The sequence below is a fragment of the Sphaeramia orbicularis genome, chromosome 8 (assembly GCF_902148855.1).
Source record: "Sphaeramia orbicularis chromosome 8, fSphaOr1.1, whole genome shotgun sequence".
In the NCBI taxonomy this organism is placed as follows: Eukaryota; Metazoa; Chordata; class Actinopteri; order Kurtiformes; family Apogonidae; genus Sphaeramia; species Sphaeramia orbicularis.
Window position 1 is genome coordinate 23,282,731 of NC_043964.1, and position 27,652 is coordinate 23,310,382.

The 27,652-nt window shown below is 38.8% G+C and overlaps 2 protein-coding genes across 4 annotated transcripts; both read left to right on the top strand.

Annotated features, from left to right (window-relative positions):
• The first annotated feature begins 20 nt into the window (after window positions 1-20).
• Window positions 21-2,592, top strand: phospho1 (phosphoethanolamine/phosphocholine phosphatase 1). 2 transcript variants are annotated; one of them, XM_030142199.1, is made up of 3 exons: window positions 21-185; window positions 564-622; window positions 936-2,592. In XM_030142199.1, the coding sequence occupies exon 3, from the start codon at window positions 1,061-1,063 to the stop codon at window positions 1,910-1,912; it is 852 nt and encodes a 283-aa protein (XP_029998059.1). In that variant the 5' UTR covers window positions 21-185; window positions 564-622; window positions 936-1,060; the 3' UTR covers window positions 1,913-2,592. The 2 variants fall into 2 exon arrangements, with proteins under 2 accessions (XP_029998059.1, XP_029998060.1); XM_030142200.1 differs by having other exon boundaries at window positions 1,110-2,592.
• Window positions 2,593-5,493: 2,901 nt separating this feature from the next.
• eftud2 (elongation factor Tu GTP binding domain containing 2) lies at window positions 5,494-27,485 on the top strand. 2 transcript variants are annotated; one of them, XM_030141856.1, is made up of 27 exons: window positions 5,494-5,612; window positions 6,745-6,860; window positions 6,947-7,109; window positions 7,221-7,299; window positions 7,480-7,555; window positions 7,666-7,731; window positions 7,828-7,863; window positions 8,024-8,114; window positions 8,687-8,769; window positions 8,864-9,030; window positions 9,215-9,339; window positions 10,777-10,840; window positions 10,943-11,033; window positions 11,153-11,416; window positions 13,179-13,372; window positions 13,460-13,571; window positions 13,657-13,797; window positions 13,936-14,037; window positions 15,051-15,133; window positions 17,311-17,397; window positions 18,483-18,609; window positions 20,624-20,711; window positions 20,875-20,993; window positions 21,315-21,409; window positions 21,523-21,676; window positions 25,442-25,549; window positions 27,041-27,485. In XM_030141856.1, the coding sequence occupies exons 2-27, from the start codon at window positions 6,756-6,758 to the stop codon at window positions 27,134-27,136; spliced, it is 2,916 nt and encodes a 971-aa protein (XP_029997716.1). In that variant the 5' UTR covers window positions 5,494-5,612; window positions 6,745-6,755; the 3' UTR covers window positions 27,137-27,485. The 2 variants fall into 2 exon arrangements, with proteins under 2 accessions (XP_029997716.1, XP_029997717.1); XM_030141857.1 differs by having other exon boundaries at window positions 5,500-5,608; window positions 6,742-6,860.
• Window positions 27,486-27,652: the final 167 nt, after the last annotated feature.

The following is a 27,652-nucleotide window of genomic DNA, read 5'->3' on the forward strand; positions in this document are numbered from 1 at the left end:
CGCGCAGTAGGCTGCTATTAAAGGGGCGGTATTGTAGGCGCGGTCACGTCCGCATTCGGCGACGGTGGTTTTGACAGTCACATAAAAGTACAGCTCCCACCGGTTCACCGGAGGAAGTGCTGCAGCTCGACTCCCAGGGACACCGGATCGGAGCTGAGCGACACCGGGGATTCGAACCTGCACCGGTAACTGATACTAAGAGTTATTTATGAACACATTTGTTGCAGATGTTCTAGTATTGTTTCCATGCGCTCACCTACTATTGATGATAATGATGTTGTGATAAAGCTTTGGCAGGAGGTAGATAAGGTTACTAGTCTGACATGCTGTTGCCAAAAAGACTGACCTAGAAACGTTCAAAGGAGATAAATACTCCAAATGCTTTGCTGTTTCCTCAGCCGTGACTTTGCGCACCAGTTACATGCGTTTGATGCGTATTTTCATTTTTAGCCATTTGTGCACGGTACTGCGCAGCATTTAATTCTGATAAAGTTAGAACTGAGCACTGATTTGGTCATTTTAGTATCTTATAAATGTGGGTTTTGGATTTCTTTACTTTACAGATAAAACCGGTTCCACAGATTCGGGACGCCTGGCTGAGGTTACAGAAGCAGAAACAAAGGTAGGCCTTGTGCAAAATACTGTATTCATAACCTGGAACACTTTCTGTGAGGCTGTACTGCCTGCACATGGGGTGATTTATGCAGTTATTCGCTTGCTTGCTGCGCTTAGCCTGAATGGATGTGCGCAAAAATCATACCTCTGTGTTTTTCACTCCTGTTCCTTCACAGTTTTTTTCCCCCCAGAAACCTGTGAGGAGTGAAAAGGCTACTGCTGGCTGTCATTTGCTTTTCTTTCAGGTTTCCTCACAGATCATTTTTTCAGATTTAGAGTAAATTCAGATATTTACTGTTCTTTTATGGTTCTGTTTTTAGCCGTTTTATGCGTTAAAGTCTTCCAGAAAGCCTCCACCTTCCAGTGGCCTGCGTTACGTGGGATGCAGGAGAGTGGGAGATCCAGCAGAGAGGATATTTGATGCCACTTGGCAACACAATCAGTCATGGGGGATTCTTTCTTCAACTGCTGTTATGTCCCACCCCATCCTCCAGGCGAGGAGGAGCTCCGCAGGTCCAGACGCACGGAGATCATGGCCTCCCAGTCCACCCACATCCCCAACGACAAGCGCTTCCTCATCTTCTTTGACTTTGATGAGACCATCGTGGATGAAACCAGTGATGACGTAGTGGTGCAGGCGGCCCCGGGTCAGCACCTGCCCGGGTGGCTGAAGGACACCTACCAGCCCGGGAGGTACAACGAGTACATGCAGCGCGTCCTGGCCTTCCTGGCGGAGCAGGGCGTCACTGAGAGCGACATCCGGGGCGTGATGGAGAAGATCCCCGCCACACCCGGGATGCTGACCCTCTTCCAGTACCTCCGCAACCGCCCCCAGGACTTTGAGGTGGTCCTGGTGTCCGATGCCAACACCTTCTTCATTGAGTCGTGGTTGCGCAGGGCCGGTGCGCGTCCGCTCTTCCACCGCATCTTCACCAACCCGGCCACCTTCAACAAAGACGGGCGTCTGGTGATGCGGCCTTTCCACTCCCACGACTGCCCGAGATGTCCCGATAACATGTGCAAGCAGGTGGTCGTCAGGGACTACGTGGCGCGCAGGACGCAGGAGCGGGGCCGCGCGTATCAGAGGGTCTTCTACGTAGGGGACGGTGCCAATGACTTCTGCCCCGCGCTCATCCTCGGGCCCCGTGACGTGGCCTTCTCCCGACGGGACTTCCCCATGCACCGGCTGATCCTGGAGACCCACGAGGCCATGCCGGGGGAGTTCAAGGCGGTCACGGTGCCGTGGGTGAGCGCGGAGGAGGTGGTGCAGCGGCTGAGGAGGCTGGTGGTGGAGTAGGAGAGAGGAGGGGGCAGCTCAGGGGGCTTTAGAGACATGACAGTCTCAATCTCAGGTAAAAGAGTCCCACAAACCATCAGATCATTCAGCTGTGTGTGTTTTTAGTGGATGACGCATTCAGCCTCAGCGTGCCTCAGTCCAGTTTGTCACGTTTTCACCTCAAAAACACTGGCCTGGTTCAGCATAAGCAGGTTAATGATTATGGAGCCTCTGTGTTTGTGTACAGACAGATATGTAGGGGAAAGGGGAAGGAATTAAGACTAAGGTGCTTTTTTTTTTTTTTTTTTTCCTTTTTTTCCATCCACCATTTGGAAACTGTGTCAGTTTGGGGGAAATCCGTGTGAATAAAAGCCTTAATAGCAATATTTATGAACAGACAGTGTCAGCCAGTTTAGTGGTTGTCACTAAATAACAAGTGTGTTTTATCACAAGCAGCACTTTTACAATACAAAAGAATACACTCTAATAATCTATATAAATTAAATGTGTTATTGGGCATTTAGTAGAGCCAAGAATATGAAGAAGCAGTATTTTATAAACATGTAGCTATCTCAGAAATGTCCAGGATTCTGTCTTGGGTGTGTGTTTGTGTAACTTGCCTGTCTGTTACTGTACTGTATGTCTTTGCTGTAAAACTGAATGATTTATTAACACCAGCAGGAATAAAGCCATAAACTGAAGACCTTGCCTGCATGTGTCTGAGTTTATCACCTGGTCCAAGAGGAAGAATTTCATCAAAAATGACCAAACACAATAAATGAATTCAACCCTTTCATGCATTGTGGTCACTACATTGGACGGTTATTCTACAGCTGTTCTGTTGTTTATTCATGGGTTTGGTTGTTTTAGTTCCATATCAGCCAACACAGTGGAGCTTATGCATCATCCCAAACACTACAATTCATACAATTATTGTAACTTTGCTGCACTTGATAAACCTGATCTACAGTAACATGTTTTAGAGTAAATCAATTACTGATTGATATTAGATTGTAATTAACAGTTTTCTGAAACAAAAAGTTTTTTTTTTTTTGCATATCCTCCTGAGATCCAGCAATGCATTTTGTTCTCTGTAAGGGACAAAAGTTTGACAGTTTAACTTAAAAAATACTGTCCATTGCAAATGACATTCCATATAAAATATCAATAAATAAAAATTATCTTTTAAAATGTATCTGAAAAAAATGTTGCATTATGCAGTTTCCAATCAAGACAATTTTTTAATGTAAAAAAGCTAAAATTGTCAGTTTCCTGGGTCTCAGGAGGATATTATCTCCATGAAATGAGTAATAACTAGTATTAGAGTATGAAAAAAATATGAGAAAACTTATGATTAGCACTCATTAAAAATGTTTTTATTTCATAGTTTTTACACGGTATATCACTTTCTGATGATGAGTTTTAAATGCACGTTTCTTTGCTTCAAAAATTAAATGCATGGTGTCCAGCTGAGTGGACATTTTTGTAACTCCACGAAAAATAGGTTCATAAAAAAAATTCAATTGCATTGTTTTTTTCATGCCTAAAGAAGAATAAAAACACTCAAGAAAATAATATTGACTAAGGTTCTCAAAATTCATGCATGAAAGGGTTAAAGAAATGTCATTTGTAGCCAGAAAATGTATATATTTTGGAGGAATAATCAGGCCATGGCCTTAGAACATAGTTTTTACTCAAAATAATAGCAAAGTTGAGAGTAACTTAAACATTTTTTAACCTTTACAAAACAAAATATAGTTTACATCCTAAGCACTATCATATAAACTCATAAACCTGGTTAACAATATCATTAATTCTCTGCACACGAGACTTCAAGTGGAGCATTATGTGTGATCTTCACCATTAAGTGCCCTCCAGTGGCCAACACTGTGCACTAAAACTTTACGCAAATTGTATTTTTGTATAACCCCCCCCCCCATAGTATTGTAACAAAACTTATATATTTTTTGTGTCTTAAATTACCTGGTCAAGTTAATAGATTTATTGACCAAATACTGTTGTGAGTGTAGCTGCTATTTTCAGGATAGATTATTTTCACTGATCCAATGTAAAACAGGTTGAAAGTTTGTGAAAGAACTAATAAATATGTATTAAGGCCACAGAACCGAGCAGGTCAGAGCCCATTGACTCCACTTGCTGGAGTCATTTATTGGTAGTCAACAGGTAATTAGAATACAATATTAATTTGAGCTGCCTTCTATTGGTCAGGCCATGTAACTACATCCAAATACTGTAATAACCCTTTAAATGAAAATGATGTGTGGACTCACTACTAGCATGAGGAGATCAATGCGCATAATAGAGATCACAAATGATGTTTGTTTCTTTTTTTTGAGGAAAGTCATTGGCTTTCAAATATATATGAACATTACCAAATACTACCAATATGAACACTACATAATGCAAAGACAGGCATAACGATATAACTAGTAAATGATCTGTAAATATTATTTTAAAAGTAAAAGATAGAAGCAAAAGAAGCAAAAGTGTAAAAATGCAATATAAATAATGAAAAATAATGAATAATAACAAAATAAATAAACACAATAGAACATATACACACTGAATAAAAACACAATGTTATAAAGCAAACTTCAAATACAGTACTAATATGACTGGTGCAAAATGAAAGTGAAGTATTCTTGAAAATACTTAAAATGACTTAGTAATTTGTACTATATTAGATTAATGATAAGACAACCTTGAAAATGGAACATTGAGATCAGATCAGATCCTGAACTGCTCTCTGATTATTCCAGAATAAATGATCCCAGAGGAGGAACAAGTGTGTGGGTTCAGAAAAATGTAGAAATACTCAAGAAATACTCAAGAATAAGTCCAGAATTCTAAATGTAAAAAAGACAGTTTTAATAGGCTATACTTTGTATGCTATATTGTAGATTGGTAATATAGGAACATATTCCAATCTTCCGTGTGGATAAAGTTACCATCAAATAAATATAGTGAGGAAAAATCATCTTTAGTAGTGTTTATAGCGTTTAGTTCCACTATAAAAAAATTATCTGCTGTGGCAGAGGGGTAACGTGTAAATACATATCAATCTGTAACATAACACATATAAACAGTAATGGAGATCGTGCAATGATTGAATGAATGGCTGTGTGTGTTTGTTTTTATTTTTATAATTATTTACTTACTATTGTGATGTTTGTGTCTGTGTTATTGTAGTTGTTTTTATTATGCTCTGACTGGTGGGCACTTTTTAATTTCGTTGTACATGTTTCATGTTACAATGACAACTAGAAGCACTCGGAGAGCACAGACCTCCGCCAAGGCTGATCAGTGGCGCCCCCCGTGGGCCCCCCCACCCCCGATCACCACCAAAATTTAATCATTTCTTCCTTATCCCATTTCCAAAAAACCCTGAAAATTTCATCCAAATCTGTCCATAACTTTTTGAGTTATGTTGCACACTAACGGACAGACAAACAAACAGACAAACAAACAAACCCTGGAAAAAACATAACCTCCTTGGCGGAGGTAATAAAGACTATTCTATTCTAGAACCACCAGGGGCGTTAGTGAGTCAAAGTTTTGGATGATTTATGCAACAGAAGAAGAAAACCGGAAGTAGCACTTGGTGCGCATGGCGCTATTTGAGACGTTATTTATCTGAACAAACACAAGTTTTACCTTAATTGAAAGGAATATTTTCTTAACGCAATATAATAGAAAACAGGTGAGTGTGTTTGCAGCATTTACATTACATCTTAGTACAGGAAGCTATTATGAAGCTAAATTTGCTAAACAACAACGTAAGTGAAACGTTCTCTCCAGGATTCATTCATTTCTTTGCAAGTTAGCCGGTTAGCATGCTAGTTTCAGCTAACACATTACACCAATAAACGCCTGTTTGTAGACTTTTGAGGGTTTTTTTTGTATGTTTTTATTAAATTTGGAGAAGTTCTTCGGGCAGAGAATGCAGACTGGATAACGAGTAGAGTAATGCTTCTTAATACTTTGTATCATCGTACATGTAGTTAGCATTAGCGCGAGGTTTACAAGTGTCAAGGTAAAGTTACTCAAGATCACAGTGTGTTAAACAATACACAATTACATTGTAGAAAAACATTTAGGATTCATCTATATCTGCACATGGTAATTAAGAAGTACGTGAGTGAAAATACCACCAGTCTTAATCTGTCTTACTTCATATGTACTTTAAAGCATGAAAAGTGCAGGAAGGCACATTCTGGAACAATTTATGGCTCAGAGGATTATAATTACTGTGATATTAGTTTATCTGAAATTGTGTTGTTGGTTGGAGTTCATTGATTTCTTTTTTATGACCATATTAATTATATGACTGCAAAGTAATCGGTAACTCTGTCATAAAATTACATTTAAGAAATTAAGTAAAAATATAGCATTTTCCTCCAAAATGTACCAATGCAGAATTACAAACTAGAATATTTTTACGGGAATGTGCAATACAGTATCTAAAGGCAATGTAGTGTATATGAAAATAAACCATATTAACCAATGTGAATAGCCACACTGAGCAATGTTTGTCTAGCTACAATAAATTACAGATACAAGTTAACTTTAGTAATACTAGAAGGATATTCACATGAACATTGCTCAAGCTAAGAAAGAAAAATTTAACTAAAACCAATAGCAACACTAAACTAATAGTGACCATGATGTGGAAAATATTACAATGAAGAAGAAGAAAACTGTAAAAAGTAATCTGGTTATGTAATTTGACAGTGTACCTATAATATTAAATACGTAATGTATAATGTTGCTTTTTTCATGGTATGTTTTTGTTATTATATGAAAGTAACATATTAAATGTCTGTTTCCTTCAGGTCTCTTAAAGATGGAGGCTGATCTGTATGACGAGTTTGGAAACTACATCGGTCCAGAGCTGGACTCTGATGACGATGAAGATGATTTGGATGCAGAGGACAGAGACGTTGATGAGGTATTCTTCAACTTCACTGTTAAAAAATGAAGCAGTTAATGTGATCCGGCCATTTCTATCATAGTAGTAACACTTTCTGTGTGCAGGGTGACGAGGATGATGATGATGAGCCCGCTGATGCTGATGACGATGTCCCAGGCATGGAGGTGGTCCTGCATGAGGACAAGAAGTATTACCCAACAGCAGAGGAGGTTTATGGGCCTGAGGTGGAAACAATAGTTCAAGAAGAAGATACACAGCCTCTGACAGGTTAGAGAATGCAAAAGGCCGTCAGGAATGGAAATAATTGGCTAACTTTCATCAAATCTCTAATATTCTTTCAAGTTAAATAATAGTTAAATGCTACTTTCTTTTTTCCAGAGCCCATCATCAAGCCTGTAAAGAACAGGCAGTTCACCCTAATGGAACAGGAGCTACCTGCCACTGTTTACGACATGGAGTAAGTCCATTGTGTAGTCTCCTGTACACATATAACGACTAACATTATGTCCTTTGGTAAAGTGAGCTGCTGATTTTCACTTCACATCTTTACCATGAACTCATTTGTTTCTCCCAGTGCCTCCTTGCGGTTCATTAACCTGTGTTTACTAAACATAAGCTGTCCTTCCTCTCTTGGCAGATTCCTTGCTGATCTCATGGACAGTCCAGAGCTGATCCGTAACGTCACCCTGTGCGGTCACCTTCACCACGGAAAGGTTAGCAGCTGCCTGGAACATCTGGAGAATAGCAATGCTTTGCTACATATGCTTTTAATACGGCTCCACTGTAAAACTCAAACTCATATTATTTTTTCTGTTTCATTTAGACCTGCTTTGTGGACTGCCTGATCGAACAGACACACCCAGAAATCAGGAAGAGGGATGATGTGGATGTAAGTGATTCTGTGATGATTATGTTTTTACAGTTTATTGCATTTGTATTCAGTATGAGGAAGCAGAGGCTAACATTTGTTGTTTTTGTCTCTTAGCTCCGCTACACAGATATCCTCTTTACAGAACAGGAGGTGAGTGCATTGTGTAATATTCCACATAATTTGCAAATCTGCAGAAAATATGAATCCTATATAACTAGAGCATTATTTGACAAATTTTTTGACCTGTTGGCATGATTTTTGTTTTTATGAGGCAGGCTTATATTGATTTTTGTCGTGTGTTTTCCCACAGAGAGGAGTTGGTATCAAAAGTACTCCTGTCACAATGGTCTTACCAGACTCCAGAGGAAAGTCCTACCTTTTCAACATCATGGACACACCAGGTACTGAATGTCAGCTGGTTTTCTTGCTGATTGTATGTTTGGGATTTAGCCTCAGGGTATCCAGAACCTTAAAAAGTCTTAAATTTGATTTGTCCCAGATTAACCTTATTTATCTCTAAAACTGATAATTAATCCTTAAATTTGACACTCAAAGGTCTTCTAAATTCCACAGACACAATAAATAATCATGCTATATTTTCTTTGGAAGTCTTTGCAAAGATTTTGTCATATTTGTAATCAGTGTTTGGCATTTTATCATTCTGAAGATTGGTATGAGTGGATGCTCCAACAATCATTCATGAGTGGAGGGGTTCAGGTATGAGCTTTTGTAGCTTGAATATCGGCAGCAGAAGCATTAGTCATGGACAAATGGAGCGTTATTCGGAATTAAACATGATAAAGACTGGTTAAATAACTATGAGGCCTGTTGTGCTGTTTTTTATGTGAGTGTAAGGTCTTGAATTTGATCAAAGACCCCTTGAATAGTGTCTTAAAAAGTCATTAATTTGGCTTCCTCAAACCTAAAGAGAGTGATGTAAAACTAAAAACCAAATCTTTTCTCTAATTCAAAGGCCATGTGAACTTCTCTGACGAGGTCACATCCAGCATCCGGATCTCCGATGGTATTGTCCTTTTCATAGATGCAGCAGAAGGAGTGAGTCTTCACACATATACATTCAAGTTCTTCTAACCCTGTCCGACCTTTGCACTCTGCAGGGTGTTGATCTATTTTTCTTTTCTCCCTCCAGGTGATGCTGAACACAGAGCGCCTCATCAAGCATGCAGTTCAGGAACGAATGGCCATCACCATCTGCATTAACAAGGTGGACCGCCTCATTGTGGAGCTCAAACTGCCCCCCACAGATGCTTATTACAAACTTCGACACATTGTGGATGAGGTCAATGGTTTGCTCAGGTAATCCTGGAAATCCAAGTAAATTTAAAATTGGATATGGTAATGAAAGGAATTTGCCTACTCTTAAAAAATCCATTTTGAAACCTGAAAGTGCATTCATGTTGAAGTGTCCACACTAACTTGACATGTCAGCAACACTGATTGTATAATAGTACTGATAATAAGTGGTTTTCTCCTCTCTCAGCACATATTCTACTGATGAGAACCTGGTGGTTTCACCTCTCCTGGGAAACGTGTGCTTCGCCAGCTCTCAGTACAGTATCTGTTTCACACTGGGGTCCTTTGCAAAGATCTACTCAGACACATATGGTGAGATGACTCTTTAGCACCTGGACTTGAAAATTCATCTCAGAAAATTAGAATAATCTTATACAAAGGTAAAGCAACACATAAATTTCTCTGTAATAGGGTAGCATGATTCAGTAAAAAGTAACTGTGATTATTGTGGGCAAGATTATCGACCACCTTAAACAAGAATTATAAAATACCAAAAAATTTAAGAACTTATTTTTTTCTCATTTTTCTTATTTGGTGACCTTAATTCAGCCATTTTTGATTATAGCCCTTTAGAACTATATAATTGGACTGACTGATATTATGATTAAGTTTGTGCTTCAGTTGTCCAACCAACCTCTAAACATAGATTTGAATATGTCTACAGTGTGTAAGTGTGTTGAAACACACAAATATGTAAGATTACAACCAAATTAGTGGACATGTAAGAACATTAGTCTCACAAGTAGAGCTTGTTTTGAGCATTTCTTTTTGAGCCAGTGCAGGATTTGAGAAGTAAACTTTATTGCGACAGTCATTGTCAAGGGCTCTTATCTAACTGTTATTTAAAAAAAAAAAACTTACTTCAGGGTGTCCACAGATCCTTAATTAACCTAAAATATTGAAAATTAACCCTTAAAATCTGGCGTTCCTAGATGTAAAAAATTCCATTGACACAGTAAATGAAAAGTAGCTATATTTGCTTGGAAAGCTTTGTAAAGAACTTGTCAAATAAGGGATTAATATTTTATCCTAATGGAGATGGGAATGTGTGGAGACGCCAACAATCATTCATGGGTGAAGGGTTTCAGGTATGAGCTTCAGCACCTTGAACATCGGTAACAGAAACATTAGTGATGGACAAATGGAAATGTAACAGTAGCTCGATTGAAACATGGTTATGACCGGTTCAAGGTGATAATGATTAGGCCCGTTAATTTTTGTGAATGTAAGATCCTAAATGTGATCAAAGATGCCTTGAAAAATATCTTAAAAAGTCATAAGTTTGGCTTCCGCAAACTTGCAGATACCCTGTATGTCATCAAGAAGTAGAATCACAGAAGTTATTGTAGAGAAAGTAGAGTCTTCACACAGCATGGAATTGTACTGGAATGTCAAAATCATGACAAATAGCTAATTGGAAGATCTTTCGGTAAAAATCCATTAGAAGTGGATAGAGTTTATTGTATGATTCATTGAAGTTCATAATGACTACAAGACACAGTATATCATGTACTACTGTAGAGGATAGTACATCTCCTGAATACTGAACATTAAGGCTCTTCTTGACTTCAGTCAGAAATGGTTAAATATGGTTTAATATTTTAAGTATTAATTTTTTTTTTTTTTTGGACATTATTTTAACTTTTTGAAATGAATTTGTACAAACACTTTCGTCTTCCTCTTAATCTCTCTCATCTCATCCCTAATGCACCGTGCCAGGTATCAACTAATTCCTCTTTGTGTTTGCAGGGGACATTAACTATAATGAATTTGCCAAGAGGCTTTGGGGAGATATTTATTTCAACCCGAAAACGTGAGTAATCAGGGTTTTAACTGGATGATAATTTAATTTGAAACCGTTTCCTTTTAACTTGTCCTTATTGAATCTATTATTTTCCTGTTCTCCTCTGTTTAGCCGCAAGTTCACAAAGAAAGCTCCCAGCAGTAATTCTCAGCGCAGCTTTGTGGAGTTTGTTCTGGAGCCTCTCTACAAGATCCTTTCACAGGTTGGACTTAATTTTTTCATTAAAGAAACCCTGCCAGTCCAATCCCCCTGTGTTTCAGTACGCCCTGGTATTATTACAAAATTGCATGTAATTTTCTCCTCATAATCCTCTGCGTGTAGGTAGTTGGGGATGTGGATACATCTCTCCCTCGAGTCCTGGATGAGCTGGGAATCCATCTGACTAAAGAAGAGCTGAAGCTCAACATCAGACCTTTACTGAGGCTGGTCTGTAACCGCTTTTTTGGAGAGTTCACCGGGTTTGTGGACATGTGTGTGCAGCACATCCCCTCACCACAAGAGGGGGCTAGGAACAAGATTGAGCACACCTACACAGGAGGCCTGGACTCAGACCTAGGGGAGGCCATGGCAGAGTGCGATCCTGATGTGAGTATAATATTGGCACAACAAGAAGGAGAAAATACACCTGTGAACTGGAATTAGCAGCATTTGTTTTCATTAGAGTCCTTATTGACATTCAGCCTATTTATATAAATGAACCCAATAGACTGGTGTAAGCTCTAAAGGACACATTTGAGAGTCTTATTGTCTTTCAAATTGGGAGTTCAGTTCCAAATGGTCTGATCCAGTGCAATTGTACTCTTCCACGATTGTCCATTACTTTTATTGATGCTGGCAATTTTCTTTGACAGTAACATTGCAAAACAATCATGTCAAAGTCATGAATATAAGCCAACAACAAGAGGGAGTCAAAGCGCAGAGGAGGAGATGATGCAAAACATGGCTTTGTTTCACAAAAAAAGATGACAATGTCTGTAAAATGGTAATTTAAAGCCAGCTGTATTATGCTGAAACATCTTTATATGCAACGCTGGTTTCAATTCCAGGAACGCTCTGTGTTTGACATGAGCACCACTGCTTCCCAACCAAGCAAAACACATCCATTACTGCAGAGAAATATCCAAACTTCCATCCAAACATTAGCGCCATGCAGGCAGGCTTAGCAGGGTTTGTTTTTGACAAAATGACTAAATGAAGATGAAGGCTGTTTAATATTCTCACATTTCATCCAGTTTTGATGAGAGACTCTGAGATGATTCAACAATTGAGCTGATGCTGAAACCAGTGGAATACGATTTTCCCATGCAAAACATTGATGAATTGGACATAAGTATATAGGATAACTGATCATTTTTATTTCTATAGGCTGTATTTAACCAAATAAAAGTCCTAAAATTTATTTTTAAATAATGATGCGGACAAAAAACCATCTTAAACATTGCTTCAACAAAAAATACTAACAAATACAACTTTCTCAGACTACAAATGGATGAATGTCTTTATCATCATTGTATATTTACAGCAAATTAAGAAGCTGTTCTATGCATGGAGAAAAAATATCATAAACATAAAATACTTCAAATCCATTAAAAATAGATAAATAAAACCATAGTAAAAACAGTAATAAAAAAGATTGTCACACACATTCTAAAGGTGTTGTTAATCCCAATCGGGATTGCACAATGATCTCTGAAAATATTTGCAGTTTATCCAAATTAAATGCAATTATTACTTCAGCATAAAAACTGTTCCTAAGTCTGTTTGTTCAGGTTTTCAATTAAGGAAAACAATGTGTGAAGTTGGTCAAAAAACAGACTATCTAACTATCTGTACTTTGGTCATTGTACTATAGAACCCACTTAAATCTCCCATATATCCATCAATAGTAACAATAATGACACAGATGTCATTAAAATCCTTTCAATTTCCATCACTACTAAAATACACTCACGGAAAAATAATATCCGACCACCCTTGTTTTCTTCAGTTTCTTGTTCATTTGTTTGGACAAATATAATAACAACAAAAATGGCTCCTAAGAGTATAATTTAAGAGCTGACATCTAGTCATTTTCCGTGGTTTTCTTGATAATAACCAACATCACTTCAGTTCTTGCATTGTTAGCTATGGCATAGTACTGGCAAAAACAGTGCTTTTAGACATTCCATGTTTTCTTTTTTGTCTGTTTTAGTCACATGATACACACAGGAGTTGGTACTTGATTGCATTACCATTGTTTTCGATGACTTGATGGTCTAATATTTTTTTCCATGACTGTATATCTCACTGATAGGATTTTTAGGTCTTATTTTCTCTTTCCTTCTCACCTTATGTCTGACTGTTTCAGGGCCCGTTGATGTGCCACACCACGAAGATGTACAGCACCGAGGATGGGGTTCAGTTCCACGCCTTTGGTCGGGTCCTGAGTGGGACCATCCAGGCAGGTCAGCCTGTCAAGGTGTTAGGAGAGAACTACACCCTGGAAGACGAGGAGGACTCCCAGGTCTGCACCGTGGGACGCCTGTGGATTTCAGTCGCCAGGTATGTTGTTGTGCAGGTTTCCTTATAGAGTCAGAATTAAATAAAGTTTGTATCATATGTTGTTATTTCTTTCATGTTCCTTTTTAGATACCAGATTGAAGTGAATCGAGTGCCGGCCGGTAACTGGGTTCTCATCGAAGGCTGTGATCAGCCAATTGTCAAGACCGCCACCATCACAGAGCCCAGGGGGAACGAAGAGGTGAGACGAAACACTGACAGGTCTTTTAGGCCTTAAATGTACCGTATGAGTGACAGATGAAATTAAATGTATCGCTGTGTGTCAGGCTCAAATTTTCAGGCCGTTGAAGTTCAACACAGCATCAGTTATTAAGATTGCTGTGGAGCCTGTGAATCCATCAGAGCTGCCGAAAATGTTGGATGGACTGAGGAAAGTGAATAAGAGTTATCCATCTCTCACCACAAAGGTACGTCCACTGACTCACAACTAGCCCAACACAACTACACTTTTACAGAGGAAAAATTGTACTGTAATGTAGAGTAGTTAAGTGATTTTTTTTTCAGTGATAACATAAGTGTTCAAATAATTGGTGTTTTTTGCTCAGGTGGAGGAGTCTGGAGAGCATGTTATTTTAGGCACTGGAGAGCTGTACCTGGACTGTGTCATGCATGACCTACGAAAGATGTACTCTGAAATCGACATTAAAGTAGGTTTTGCCACCATGTCAGATTATATTTTCCCCGCCCCCCGAAGAAGGGAAGGCAAGGGGTATTGTTTTTGGTTCAGTTTATTTGTTAACACTCTAGCAGCAAAACTACTGGTTGAATTCATACCAGATTTGGTTTGTAGATTGCCACCGACCCAGAATAGATGTGATTACATTTTGGGAAAAGTAGGTCAAAGTTCAAATTTTGTATTAATTTTAAAATCTTTTTTTTTTTCCCATTTACGTATAATGGGCGAAATTTCACATGACTATAAAAACATCAATTTTGGTTCAGTTTACTCCAACCTTGGTACATATATAGAGGCAATTGATATGCTGACATCAGCATATGCTGATGTCATCACATGATGACATCAGCTGGATCGATGCCAAAATAAGCTACAATACATGTGAGGGTCAGGGTTTGTTGTGCCTGGCACCAGTTGTTATCATATTCTTCCATTTATGGTCAACTCATTTTTGTTCCAAGGCCACATACACCCTAATTCGATCACCAGTGGGCTGGACCAGTAAAATAATAACATAATAGCCTATAAATAATTTAATAAGTAATACATTTATGTTAATACAAAAACGTGAAATTACAGTATGAAAATGTTTATATTTATGAACAATCTGCTCATAAAAAATGAGAATAACCTGAACAACCTGATATTTCTTAAGAAAAATAAGTGCAATTTTAACATTCTTATCATTTACATGTGCATTACAACTTACACACAGTAGATCAAAGGCACAAAACAGTAACAGGCATCTGGAACTGTAAAATATAGCATTTAATTTCATCAAAACAGTGTGCCAAGACTCAGTGACACCTTTGTCTGTCAGTGTCTTCTGTGTAATTTTTGCACTTGGCAAATTCATCCCATGACCCAGATTGAACCCTTTGGAGGACCAGTTGTGGCCCATTGGCCTTATGTTTGACATCTTTGATTTACTGTCTCCTGATATGACACAAAATGATGTTTTCTTTCTGTAATCTTTATTTGCAGGTGGCTGATCCGGTTGTGACTTTCTGTGAAACTGTTGTGGAGACATCTTCTCTTAAGTGCTTCGCTGAAACACCAAACAAAAAGTATGTATGACTGATGTGAGGTTTGTGTCTTGAACCATAGCTGTTGTATGAGTGAAGACAGTTTAGAAATCCCCTCAAGTGTAAGTTTCTTTAAATAGGGATGCAGCGTTTCCACTGGGATTTATTTTTGCTGTTCGCATTTGGAACTTAAACCATCACTTTTCAATAGAGTCTACACGTGCAAATATAATGTAAGCCTAGGTTTACTAAAGAATGACAAGGATCTCAAATCAGTTACAGTTGTTTGAATGTTAACATCTGTACAAACCATTATATTAGCTGCTAAAATGGAATTAATCCATAACTTGTTAACACTTTCAGTGCCATGGGCCGATTAAGTTGGCTTTACGAAAACAACCTGTAAAGTGCCACGGGCCGATCAGGTCGGCTTTGGAGAACACGCCACATTTGTGTACAAACAAACCATCCACCCCCATTTCTTTCTCACATTTCGATGACGTTCTTTCTGTGTCCCCCTTTTGAGACCAAGCAGACGGGAATTTGAGGTCACGCGACCGAATAATATTTTTATACCTTTTTAATGTTTCTTATTCTCCGGTGTTTCATCAGAGGGAGCCCTCCATGCCGGTGGGGCGGCTGTGGACTCCGGGGGCTGTGGCGCCTTCTCTCACTGGGGTCCGCTCCTTTCTGGTGGGTGGGGGTCCCAGTTGGCCCTCTCCCACTAGTTGGGATGCGGGGCTGTGTTGCTGGTGCCTGGTCGCCGGGGTCGGTGGCTGCATCCTGGTGTGGATGGCTCCCTGAGACAGCGCCTCCTAAATTGATGTTTTACTTTTACTTGTACATTTTTGTTCTGGTCTACCCGTGCTCAGTCAGTCTTCTTAAGTATGTGTGAGCTTGTGGGTTTGCATGTATATGTGTGTGTGTGCGCGCGTGTGCGGGTGAGTGGGTGGGTGTGGGTGGGGGGCGGTACTGATTTTTAAACTGATATGTAAAGCACTTTGTGCTACAGTTTTTAATGTATGAAAAGTGCTATATAAATAAAGATTATTATTATTATTATTATTATTATTATTATTATTATTATAAATTATGCAAATTACGATCAATAATGAATCGGCTGCGTCCGGTGCGTTTTGAATCTAATCAGCAATCGGTCGGATGTTACCGAGCGGTTTCCTGAAGGATTCTTCAAATATTATAAAAACGACGCGAAATACTGAAAAACGGCCAAATTCTGTGGCACTTTTAAGGCTTATTAGCCCCTTAACTGTCTGGCACTTAAAGAGTTAAAGGGAAAACCAGTTAACTTTTTAGATGCCTTTTTTGTTAGGTTTCTCTTGCCATTCATTCTCATGAACAAAGTCTCTCAGAAATGTTGTGAGGACGTCTCTTCAAATTTGGCACAAATGATCACTTAGAGGCTAGAATGAACTGAAATGATTTTGGTGGCCAAAGGTCAAGTTCATTTTGACTCCATGTCTTTCAATTTGTATTAATGTAACATCACAGGAACACCTTGAGGGAGTTTTGTCTAATTTGGCACAAACGTTTAAGTGGACTCAGGGATGAACTGATTAGTATTTGTTGACCAAAGGGCAAGATCGCTGTGGCTTTAACAGTAATTTACTGAACTGCATGAACAGATTATGATACAGATAAACTTTATTGATCCCCAAGGAAAAATTCACTAATGTTCAGTTCATTTTTCAGCTCTGAAATTGTTTCAGTTCATTAGTTTAGTTGATGCAAGGACAAAAGATGCATCAGAACTTGAACCTCCTATTGCTGTTCATTCTCTCTTCTACTGTCAACTTGAAAATGAAAATTCCATGTGTTTTTACAGCTTGCAATGTGCATTAGTCACATCAATCAATTCAATTTAGTATGGTTTTACAGAGAAACTTTGCCTGCTGATATACTTGATACATGCAACCAAGCTGATGCAAAAGTTAAACTCCTGTAAGGGGTGGCTGCTGATTCAGCACCACTTCATTGTCAAAGTGGCCAGTGAGCATTATTACCGAGCATTTTGACCTAAAGTTTTAGTGAATTTATTATATATTTAAGAGCCTTCCTAAGGGAAACCCTGTTTTGATGTTTTATATCTTGTCAGAGTTAAATTTGTGCACTGTTCGGAGTCAGACTGAGTCCTTCCCGCTGGCCGGGTCTGCTCATCCCAGAATGAGTGATTGACAGCTGTATAATGTGATTGACAGGAATAAGATCACGATGATTGCCGAGCCTCTGGAGAAGGGGCTGGCCGAGGACATCGAGAACGAAGTGGTGCAGATCACATGGAACAGGTACGATGAACAGAAGATGCTTCCAACTCTCCACTCATGTGTGAAGAACTCAAAATGATCTCTTAATTAATTGAAACAAGATAATCTGACTTTCATGTTCGACGTGTTCTTTGATTTGTCCCATTTCAGTCTCAAAGGCCACTTGGTTATTAAATTCTCCACACTTCAGAACCATTTTGAAAAACCATTCATTTCCATTATCTCGGCTAGCAGGGATAAATGAGCATGCATGTAAGAATGATGATTGGTTCTTTAATTAAATGCTTTTATTGAAGTAGGCAGAGGAGTATAGAAATGCCCAGGGCCTAAATGGGTATTTAAATAGTGCCGTTATTGGATTTGCAGGTCTCCTACAACTCATCACAGATCAAGAGGTGTGCTTACTCAGAAGTGTCTTCCATCTAGTGTGTCATTTTCATCGATTAACTTAACTTTTATTCCATTATGGCTCTTATTTGCTTTACTAGAAGAGTTTTTAGAGCAGTCAAAACTACAGAAAATGGTGAAAAAGTTGCAAAGTCAGGTTGAATGATCCACATTTATGCCACCACTGACAGTAAATGTGACTTTCTGCTCCACTCTGATAGTTTAAAAGGTACATTAAACAGTCTGCTTATAAAAATGCAAATGTACGTAGGTAGATAAATGCCCAATATTTCTAGTTTTTGGGTTTTTTAAGTAGCACATTCCTCTGCATATTGTGACTTGTGGCACATCTCTCATTAAACCCCCCCTTGGCATATTGATCAGCTCACTTAAAGTAATTGATTCATGCACTAAAAGCGCGCATGAAACTTCCCATCCTTGGAAAATGGAAGAACACGGATGAGTGTTCTGCTTGAGAGCGACTTCCTGTCAACGCTGAGCTCATCTGTGAGGCCATCTGGGCCAAACGGTGCCAGCATAGAGTAGCGACGCCAGAAAAGTGACATGCTTCACACACCATTAAACTAAACCTTCGCTCTACTCCTCCTCCTCCTCCATTAACCCCTTTAACCCCATGTCAACCAATCTCCTTAATGTTCCCATTGACACTCTACGCAAACCTCCTTTCAACTAGTTGCTCTTCTGTTTCTTCATGGCAGGAAGAAGCTGGGAGAGTTTTTCCAGACCAAGTATGACTGGGATCTGCTGGCTGCCAGGTCCATCTGGGCCTTTGGACCAGACACAACTGGACCAAACATTCTTGTAGATGACACACTGCCTTCTGAGGTGAGACTTAAATCTTCCAGTCGGTAGACCCGTCATAAGTACTATATAATCACCTGATGGTTATTACTTCAGACCACCGTCATTTTGCATAACTGATAGAATGTTTCCCATTCATCTGTCCAAAAACTGCTAATTGCACGTAAGAGAAATGGTTTATTTTCTATTATCTTTAGTTCCACTTTATTTTCTATCTTTTGTGGTTTGATTGTGACTCATAAAGACACAATATGGAAAAATTGTACTGCAATCTGTTTAATGCTGGTAGCCAGTTGTAAAATTGCACTGATCTGATATTACAATGTGATATCGGCCCGATATCAACATTTCTGCTGGATTGGGGATCTGTAAAAGCAACCAATCCATAAGACCGATCCTTTCCCTTTTAATTTTTTGTGACATGGGCTATGTCGTGCATACCGAGAGTTGAGTGGAGTTGTTGCAAACACAGACAGGCACCATGGAGCAAACTACGGGGTGTGTGATTTGGAGGTATTTCAGCCTTATCACACCAGCTAACTCGACGGCAGTTTAATGCTTGTAAAGTGATTGTTGCCAGGGGTGGTGGTAGCGCTGCCAAATACAACATGACAAATTTAATTAAGCACCTGCAGAAGCACCGCGCAAAGGAGCACGAGGAATTCCAGCAGCTCATCCGATCAAACAGAGCCACCGCTGCTGGAGGTAATACACAGCTAACGTTGGTAGATGCTCTACAGAGAAGGAAAAAAAGTCCAAATAACAGCGTGAAGGCCGTGAAGATAACTTAGAGTTATTGAACGATATCGGAGTGTTATCATGTATCGACCGATATGCGAGGCCCCAGTATCAGTATTGGCATCGGAACTGAAAAAGTTGGATCGGTGCATCCCTAGCCAGTAGTATATTAGCATTCATACCATTTCTATGCTAAAAGTATTCTGGGTGTTTTATATCCATGACAATAACCTGAGCCATGATTTTCAGTGTAGAGGTTTCATGTCTTGGTGGTGCAGTGATGACCATTTGGCCTCGCAGTAGAAGGTTTTATGCAAGTGCCCCATGTCTGCGTGGGTTCTCTACAGTTTCATCCTACTTTAATAGGTTAATTGTTGAGTCTAAGTCGCCCATCTGTGTTTTAGAGTGAATGGTTGGTTGTATGTATAAGAATTGATGACATATTCAGGATGTACTTCACTTTCACCTGTTGGTAGTTGGATTCAGCATCCCTGCAACCCTACAGAAAATGAATGAATGAATGATCTCCACATGCTCACTGTTGAGGTCTTCTTTTTCTTCCCCTTTCTCTTCCACTGCAACACTAGGCATTCTTATCTTACAAAGGCCAATATCAACAGACGACCAGCTCTAAGCACAACACAAACTTGGTGCAAGCGCCCAAACCAGACATGGAAAACCGTTAATGGTGTCGTTTCATTGTGCAAACTTTCTTTGTTATGTTTTAATGGTACCTGAGTGATGAATTAGCGATTAATTCTACTATTTGACTGACTGCATTTTGATGAGCATCTATTGACATAAACATCATGGATTTATTTGTAAAGCCAAACACTGCAGCAGCACTGAGGGCACGTACATTGGTTTGAAGCCAAATGAAAAAGGAGTCCAATAACCTCCAGTGTTCAACAGTGTTCAATGCCAATAACTTTTTTCTTTTGCTTCAAATGTATGTTTATTATTCAACTTTTATCAGGCTCATACTGTAATAGGGATGAAAAGGGAATAGAAGAAGATAATTCAAGTACATTTATTTCTATGACAATTAATCAGCAGCTAAAATTTCATGTTCCTGCCAAATGGTTCAATCACAGCAAATTAGAGTAGTTTGTGTATCTGTACAAGGGTTTACTACAGCTATATATTCAATCCATAAAGCCATGTTGTTAAAATTATTCTTGTACAGTCATGGAGAAAATTTACTACACTTATCAAATAGTTTTCTTAATTCTTTGTAGAATCTGGGAACATCTTTTTTTGCAGTTTTTACATGTAGCTCTGGGCTGTTTTTTGTCTGTAGGTGGACAAGGCGCTGCTGGGTTCAGTCAAAGACAGCATCGTTCAGGGCTTCCAGTGGGGAACCAGGGAGGGGCCGCTGTGTGATGAACGTAAGTGATCACTTTAATTCATTTTTGTTACCCCTGAAACATGTTAGTTTTACATAAATAAACCTTTGTTTCCTGCTCTGTGACTAGCGTTTGAAATTTCTGTGCATAACATTCAATGACTTGTTGAAGGTCGATGTAATTTCCCGCTTTCTGTCGCCCACAGCTATTAGAAATGTCAAGTTCAAGATCCTGGATGCAGTCATTGCTCAGGAGCCTCTGCACAGAGGAGGAGGCCAGGTCATCCCTACAGCCAGGAGAGTGGTGTACTCTGCTTTCCTCATGGTGAGATCGCCCCACCCCCAGCCCTTTTCTTCTTCACCTCCTCCACCATTAGCTCCACCAGACCCCTCCCCTTCGTCCCCACTTTCTTTAATGTTCCATTACCTTGATTACGGTTTGGGATTTTGCTGACATGCAATCTTTTTAATTGCAGTGCGATAACATTCCTCTTTCACAATTTTGGCTTCTTTCCTCATCTCTTCTGGCCCCGCCTCCGCCTTTATCATAAATCCATGTTCAGCAGTACATGAGAAGGCCATACTGTTCCTCCAGGCTTTTGTTGTCATTCTAATATGGTTTTATGCGGTTTCCCTTGTGTCCCAGGCCACGCCAAGGCTGATGGAGCCATATTACTTTGTGGAGGTTCAGGCTCCAGCTGACTGTGTGTCTGCGGTTTACACAGTGCTGGCCCGAAGAAGGTCGGTGCTGCTCTTTATTCTGATTTCCCAACTCAACCTCAGTAAAAGCGACCGTTAACTTTTAAGAGTTGTACTAGAGTTTTTAAATTAGTTTTGTGTTTGTCGTCTTACAGAGGTCATGTGACCCAGGACGCGCCCATCCCAGGCTCTCCTCTCTACACTATTAAAGCGTTCATCCCCGCCATCGACTCCTTCGGCTTTGAGACAGACCTTCGCACACATACACAGGGACAGGCTTTTGCTCTGTCTGTGTTCCACCACTGGCAGGTAAGATTACCTTGGCCATGTCTCCCTTTTAAAAGAGATTTCTTGCAAAAGACATTTCTAATCTCAATGGGACTTCCTGGTTAAATAAAGATCTATGTCATAATACTGGAATGCTCATAGCGTGTGTGTGTATCTGCACAGTTCTGAGAAATTCAGATGTTTTTAACTGGCCAGTTTGTTACCTACAGTTGAGAAATAGTGCCATCTCAACATTAAATATCTCAGCAAGTTGATAGGACCAATATTTTGGGAGATATTAGTCATTTTGGAATACAATAGCCTTACAATCCTGTTGTGTTGCCCATGACTGTTGAGTGGAAGCACAGTACCACGCTGCATGATAGGAAATGAAGTTAAAAACAGGAATGACGCATTTACGAACTTCAGTCCATAGATATCGGTATTAATATGACCCATGATTCCCCACGGGTCAACACTCTAGTAAGTAGTAATTAATAGACACACACCTGCTCTCCTGAGATAGTATTTCAGCCAAATCAGAGAAATTCTGTTTTAATTTATCAAGTTATTCAAATGTGTACCCATGCACAGTTTTCTTCCTCTATACAGGGTGCTTGTGCATGTCTTGAAAGTCTCTAAAAGTACAGAATACTGTTTTCCAGACCTTGAAAAGCCTGGAATTTTGTGTGAAAGTCTTAATGAAGTATGGAAAAAAGTTTCTCTCATAGTCGAATTTTAGAGTATGCTCAAAGGCGCATAATCTTATGAGATAAGAAATACATGAGGAAATTGTATAAAAGACTTGATATGATTTTGCTAACCATTTGGCAGTGGAATGAATGTAGTGAAACTTGTGTGATATCCATCCATTTGTGATTTTCACACATTTTGAAAATGTTTCTGTCAGTAAAACATAATTTACTGTGAATTATGCATTCATTCATATATTTATTATAAAATGAACTTTTCTATTACAACAGGTACAATCTCAACCAGAAAAGCAGACACACATGTATAAAAGTACATTTTAGTTTTAGTTGATTCTAATGTATTCATTTATTTATTAGTTGTTTATTTTATTGATATGGCAAATACAGGTCCTCAGAAACCAGTTTTGTTCTCTTCTTTGTGATGGAATGAGAAATAAAACCCCTTTGAATCCTTTGAATAAAGTCAAGGTCTTGGGGAAAAAAATAGCAGTTTTGAAAAAGTCTGGAAGCTTTATTTGGATAAAGAGCAGACACCCTGTCTGCAGAATACAGCAGATAAAGAAAAACTATCAAATAACAAAAATATTAAGAAACACTTGTCATTGTATCTAACATAGTATCATCATAACAAAATACATCCAACACATTGTGTGTTCACATTATAATCAAAAACTATCAAAGATGTTTTCACGTTCTTTTCAATAACACCACAGATACGAACTTTCCGTGTCAGTATCTTGTTAAATCCAAGCCCACATTCTTCCTACATCATTACTTCGTGATAAGCGATGACAGACGTTCTAGTTCCGCATTTATTTTCAAAATTAGTTCTACTGAAGTCAGCCATCTCTGACTTAAGCTTATAAATAACTGTGGACCTGGCATCCCTCGCTCACACTTCCACTTGTTCACACGCAAACAAAAAAAAGCCCCTCGCACACAAAACTGTGGCAGCCCGTGCAGCAGTGACCACCCTCGTGCACATGTCTGCCACTCCGACTGAACTGCTTTTGATGTGGAGTGGAGTGGAGTGTCGAGTCATTAAGTTTTAAGTGTAATGTGGCTGTCTGCGTCTCTGCCATGTGTGACATGTGTTTGTGTCTGCACTCTGCAGAGCCGTGTCAGGGAAAATTAACTCCACTTAATTTGGATTTATACTTTACAGCAAAGTCATTTCACTAGAGTGACAAAATACAAGGTCTAAAGGTCGATCTGCTCATTAGTCGAGCATTTTTAAGCATTTGGAGGTTAAAGTGCACATTAGAGCTGCATCTATTAAACCATTAGTTCAGATTTTTTTGCATTTGGGGTTTATTCAAAGTGTACAGTAGTGGGAAAAAGGTTCTGGACACCCCATGCATTTGTGATATATTGCATTAAGATTCACTCTTAAGTCATTGAACTCTACCAAGTGTTGTTCATTCTCCAAACCTACATACTCCCTTCTGCACATGCTCTGTTCCATGGAGGTCAAAACTGGATGTTTTGGTAAAATAATGAAACACATCCAGGACATGACATGTTGAAACTGTCAAGAATTTAGTAAAGTCATATTTTCTTTAATACAATAAACAAACAAAAAATATGTTTGTCTGTCTGATGTGGCCGCACCTTTTGAAACACAAGAAAGATTTTTCTGCCAATATTTCATGGCAATATTTTAGACTGTGTAAAATTTCAAGGGAATCGATAAACTTTTCTCCACTATTGTATTATCTTTAGTAGATACATTACCTTTTTGCAGGATGTAAAAATATATGTACACCTTAACAAGTTACAAGTTCTGAAAACATGACTATATGAAGATTTTTTGTCTGATATGATGGTGAACTACATATTTTTGGGATGTGGATTCCTGCAATATAAAATAATTTCTCTTGGAATTAGTGCTCAGCAGTAAAATAAACAAATTTGGTTATTTAAGCTACGTGAAAAATCAAGATTATAGAACTTTCTTATGCAGCAAAATTGAAAATGCAACCTGTTTGCTTCTCGTAATGTGTTTCTCCACTCATATTGTGTTGGTAAAGAAGAGTATGTAGGTATATTTACTCAGAAAACAATGGATTAAAACTGTCAATCATCCATAACATTAAAAAAGATGCGATTTTTTTTACAATTTTTTTTTTTACTCATCTCACCAGCTCTACTTGGAATGATATTTTTGTCAAATTTGGCCGTCCTTTTTGTCTTGTTGACCTGTCTTATATTTCCTCATGGTTTTTCAGACCATGCTCTAACAGTGCTCTCTCCCTAGTTGACTTTCTAAAAAGCATCCACAGCATCTCGACCTGCTATAATCAACACGTCGAATCATCTCTGGTCGAGACTTTAACAGAAATCATTCCTGTCAGTGCAGATCGATTCAACTGCCCTAGAAAACAGGAATTACACTTGATTCCCCGAAGTGTGTTGTTTGCCCCATTAAAACTCAAGAGGCTGGGTTGTGCCTCCTCATTAGTTTGGTCATGTGCCGCTAGTGTTGGCACGAAAACCGGTCAGTGTTGAATTACTGCTGTTAGCAACTCTCTTCCATCTGTTGATTGGGCTTCAGCCACTCATTGATTCTTTCTTTCCCTCTCCCCTTGCTTTAATCTTTCCCTGAAGCTGGGAAAGTCTTATTCGGTCCAGTCCATCCTAATTATTCAGATCCCTAACCAGTCTTCTTTCCCCGTTCCATTTCCCTTTGCCATTAGGATGGATGTATAAGTATCCCGTACAATTAAGGGATCACTTTGTGAAGGTCACGCTCCTTAAGATAATGGATTTAGTGAATCATTTTAAAAGCCTGTAAACCTTTCACCTCCTCTAACTCATCCTGCTAGCATCGTGTTTATCACAAACTGAAGGAATGACAGTTCTGGCACTTGGCTTTTTCCATCATGTTGATGGATGCGCTCCTGACTCAGTAACAATGAGACGGACAAATGAATCAGGCGTTTAGTGAAAGGATGAATCCACTATCAGAACTGTTTACTCAGCTCAAAAATTTGACGTGCGTTTCATGTCAGATTGCTTCTCAGATTGGCAGCAGGGTTTTTGCAGTTATATCTGCTTTCATTCTGGAATAAATACTGTATATATTTTCCTTCAGATTGTTCCTGGTGACCCCCTGGACAAGAGTATCGTGATCCGGCCTCTGGAACCCCAGCCTGCCCCCCACCTCGCCAGAGAGTTCATGATAAAGACCCGACGACGCAAGGTGAGGCCTGTGGGGTTGAATTAATGCACCACGTCCTACGTTCTCAACTCATTCTAAGGTTTTAAAAGTCTGACTAGTTAATTCTGATTTTAAGAACTACAAATGACAGTTTACGCAAACTCATGACAACATTTAGTTTGATGTGGTTATAATAAACTGGAATAAAAAAATGGAAAAGTCAAATTTTAAAATGTTACCAAAAAAGGCATACATTTTGAAAGCTGTGCTATTTATTTTGTAGTTGTTGAAGTAAAAGCAATGCATTTCTGTATATGGAGACATTTATGCAGTTGTGAAAAGTCAATACAGGAGTTCTATTTTATATTATTCTATTCTATTCCGTATGTACTTCCATCTTTGAGAACAAGATAAAAACGTAAATCGTAGACAGACATTACAAAGACGTCACCTCTGTAACTTTCAGGTCTGTTGTCTTTATATTTACGTTACATAACAGTTTAACAACAAACTGTGACTTTCTTGACTTGAGAAATTATCCAAAACAAGGACCTGGATGTTTGTTCTGCACAGTTTGGATCTGTATTATAACAATCCATAAAAAAATGGCTCATTAGCTTTATGGTTCCTGTGTTTATGTCATTAAAATTTGTGAATTCTCGTGGAAATAATGAACGGCCCTATGAAAGTCATGAAAAGTTTTAAAAATTCTGTCTGTAAAAATATTTGGGAACCCTAAATAAATGATCGACTCTTATGTAACCTAAATTTCCTCCAAAACTGGACCAAGACCTCCGACTCAGAATCTCAAAACAAAGTACTCCAAGTTGATACTAAGCAGTACGTTAAATTAATTTGATTAGCAAAGGTTTTTCTTTCTGAGAATCATAAAAAAAATGCCTGAAACGCAAAATCGAGATCATTCCTCCGGAAACATTTTTCACCCAACGATAACTCAAAATGCAACCTGTTTGCTTCTTGTAATGTGTTGATTGTGAATGTGTTTGTGTGTGTGTAAAGATAGACTTGTTTTGTGTCATGTTTTATATTCAGTTCATGTTGGAAGAAAACAGTTGATTCAAATCCTCAGTTAACATTGGAAAAATAATCAACGCTAAATTTTTTGGCCATATTCCCCAGCTCTACTCACAGTTACCAGATTGAAGATATTTTTGGACAAATAAAAATTATGTGAGAATTAATTGCAGTGTATCATATCCCATGTTATGTAACATGTTACAGCTACGTCAACATCATAGCAGTTGAGCGATTACTCATGGTGTGACATTTATTTCAACAGCCATGTCACTTCCAATAATTGTATATTTTATTTACAGTCAGTGTGTGCATAAAGTGAACCATCATTTAGCCACTGCAGTCGTGTGTATATATATATAAATATATATATATATATATGTATGTATATGTATATATATATATATATATATATATATATATATATATCTGAGGCGGATCAGCAGATTTACAGGTCTGTGTTTGCTGAGTCGCTCATGTTCTCTGTTTGTTCTGCAGGGTCTGAGCGAAGATGTGAGTATCAGCAAGTTCTTCGACGATCCTATGTTGTTGGAGTTGGCCAAACAAGACGTGGTGCTCAACTATCCCATGTGAGAGTAAAAACCCTCAACACAGACTGTAGAGAAGCAAAAACCCCTCCAGTCCATCACAAGCAAGTCCTCCCCTTCTATAAATGGGGCACGTTACGACCAAAACAGCACAGACGCCACAGAAAACATAAAAAAAATCCAGGTTCCAAGTCATGCAACCGACCTGGAAAAGGACATTTTAATTGAAACCATCCAGAGGTTTGTTGCGTCTCGTCTTGCGTTTTTTATTTTTCATGTGTAAAAATGATTGTTTTTGTAGATTAACTTTGGAGCTTTTTTTAAAAAAAAAAAAAAGAAAATTCATTGATGTGATGTGACGTATGACGGAATTAAAGATCTGCGTGTAATTAAAAGTAAGACGAGTAATTGTTTTGTGTGGTGTTTCACAGTGACACTAACCTTCAACCCCAGTTAGTTTACGCTTGTAGGGAAGTGGGGCGAATTCAGAGAGGAGTGCTTAGATTTGCTGATGGTTTGAGTGATCGGTGTCGGTTTGAGACGCTGTGTGGGCTGTGACTGA

Coding starts and splice junctions, on each gene's coding strand:
- phospho1 (XM_030142199.1), top strand. CDS start 1,061: ATGGGGGATTCTTTCTTCAACTGCTGTTATGTCCCACCCCATCCTCCA.
- eftud2 (XM_030141856.1), top strand. CDS start 6,756: ATGGAGGCTGATCTGTATGACGAGTTTGGAAACTACATCGGTCCAGAG. Junction 21,410..21,522: donor ACAGTGCTGGCCCGAAGAAG/GTCGGTGCTGCT, acceptor GTCGTCTTACAG/AGGTCATGTGACCCAGGACG. Junction 21,677..25,441: donor CTGTGTTCCACCACTGGCAG/GTAAGATTACCT, acceptor ATTTTCCTTCAG/ATTGTTCCTGGTGACCCCCT.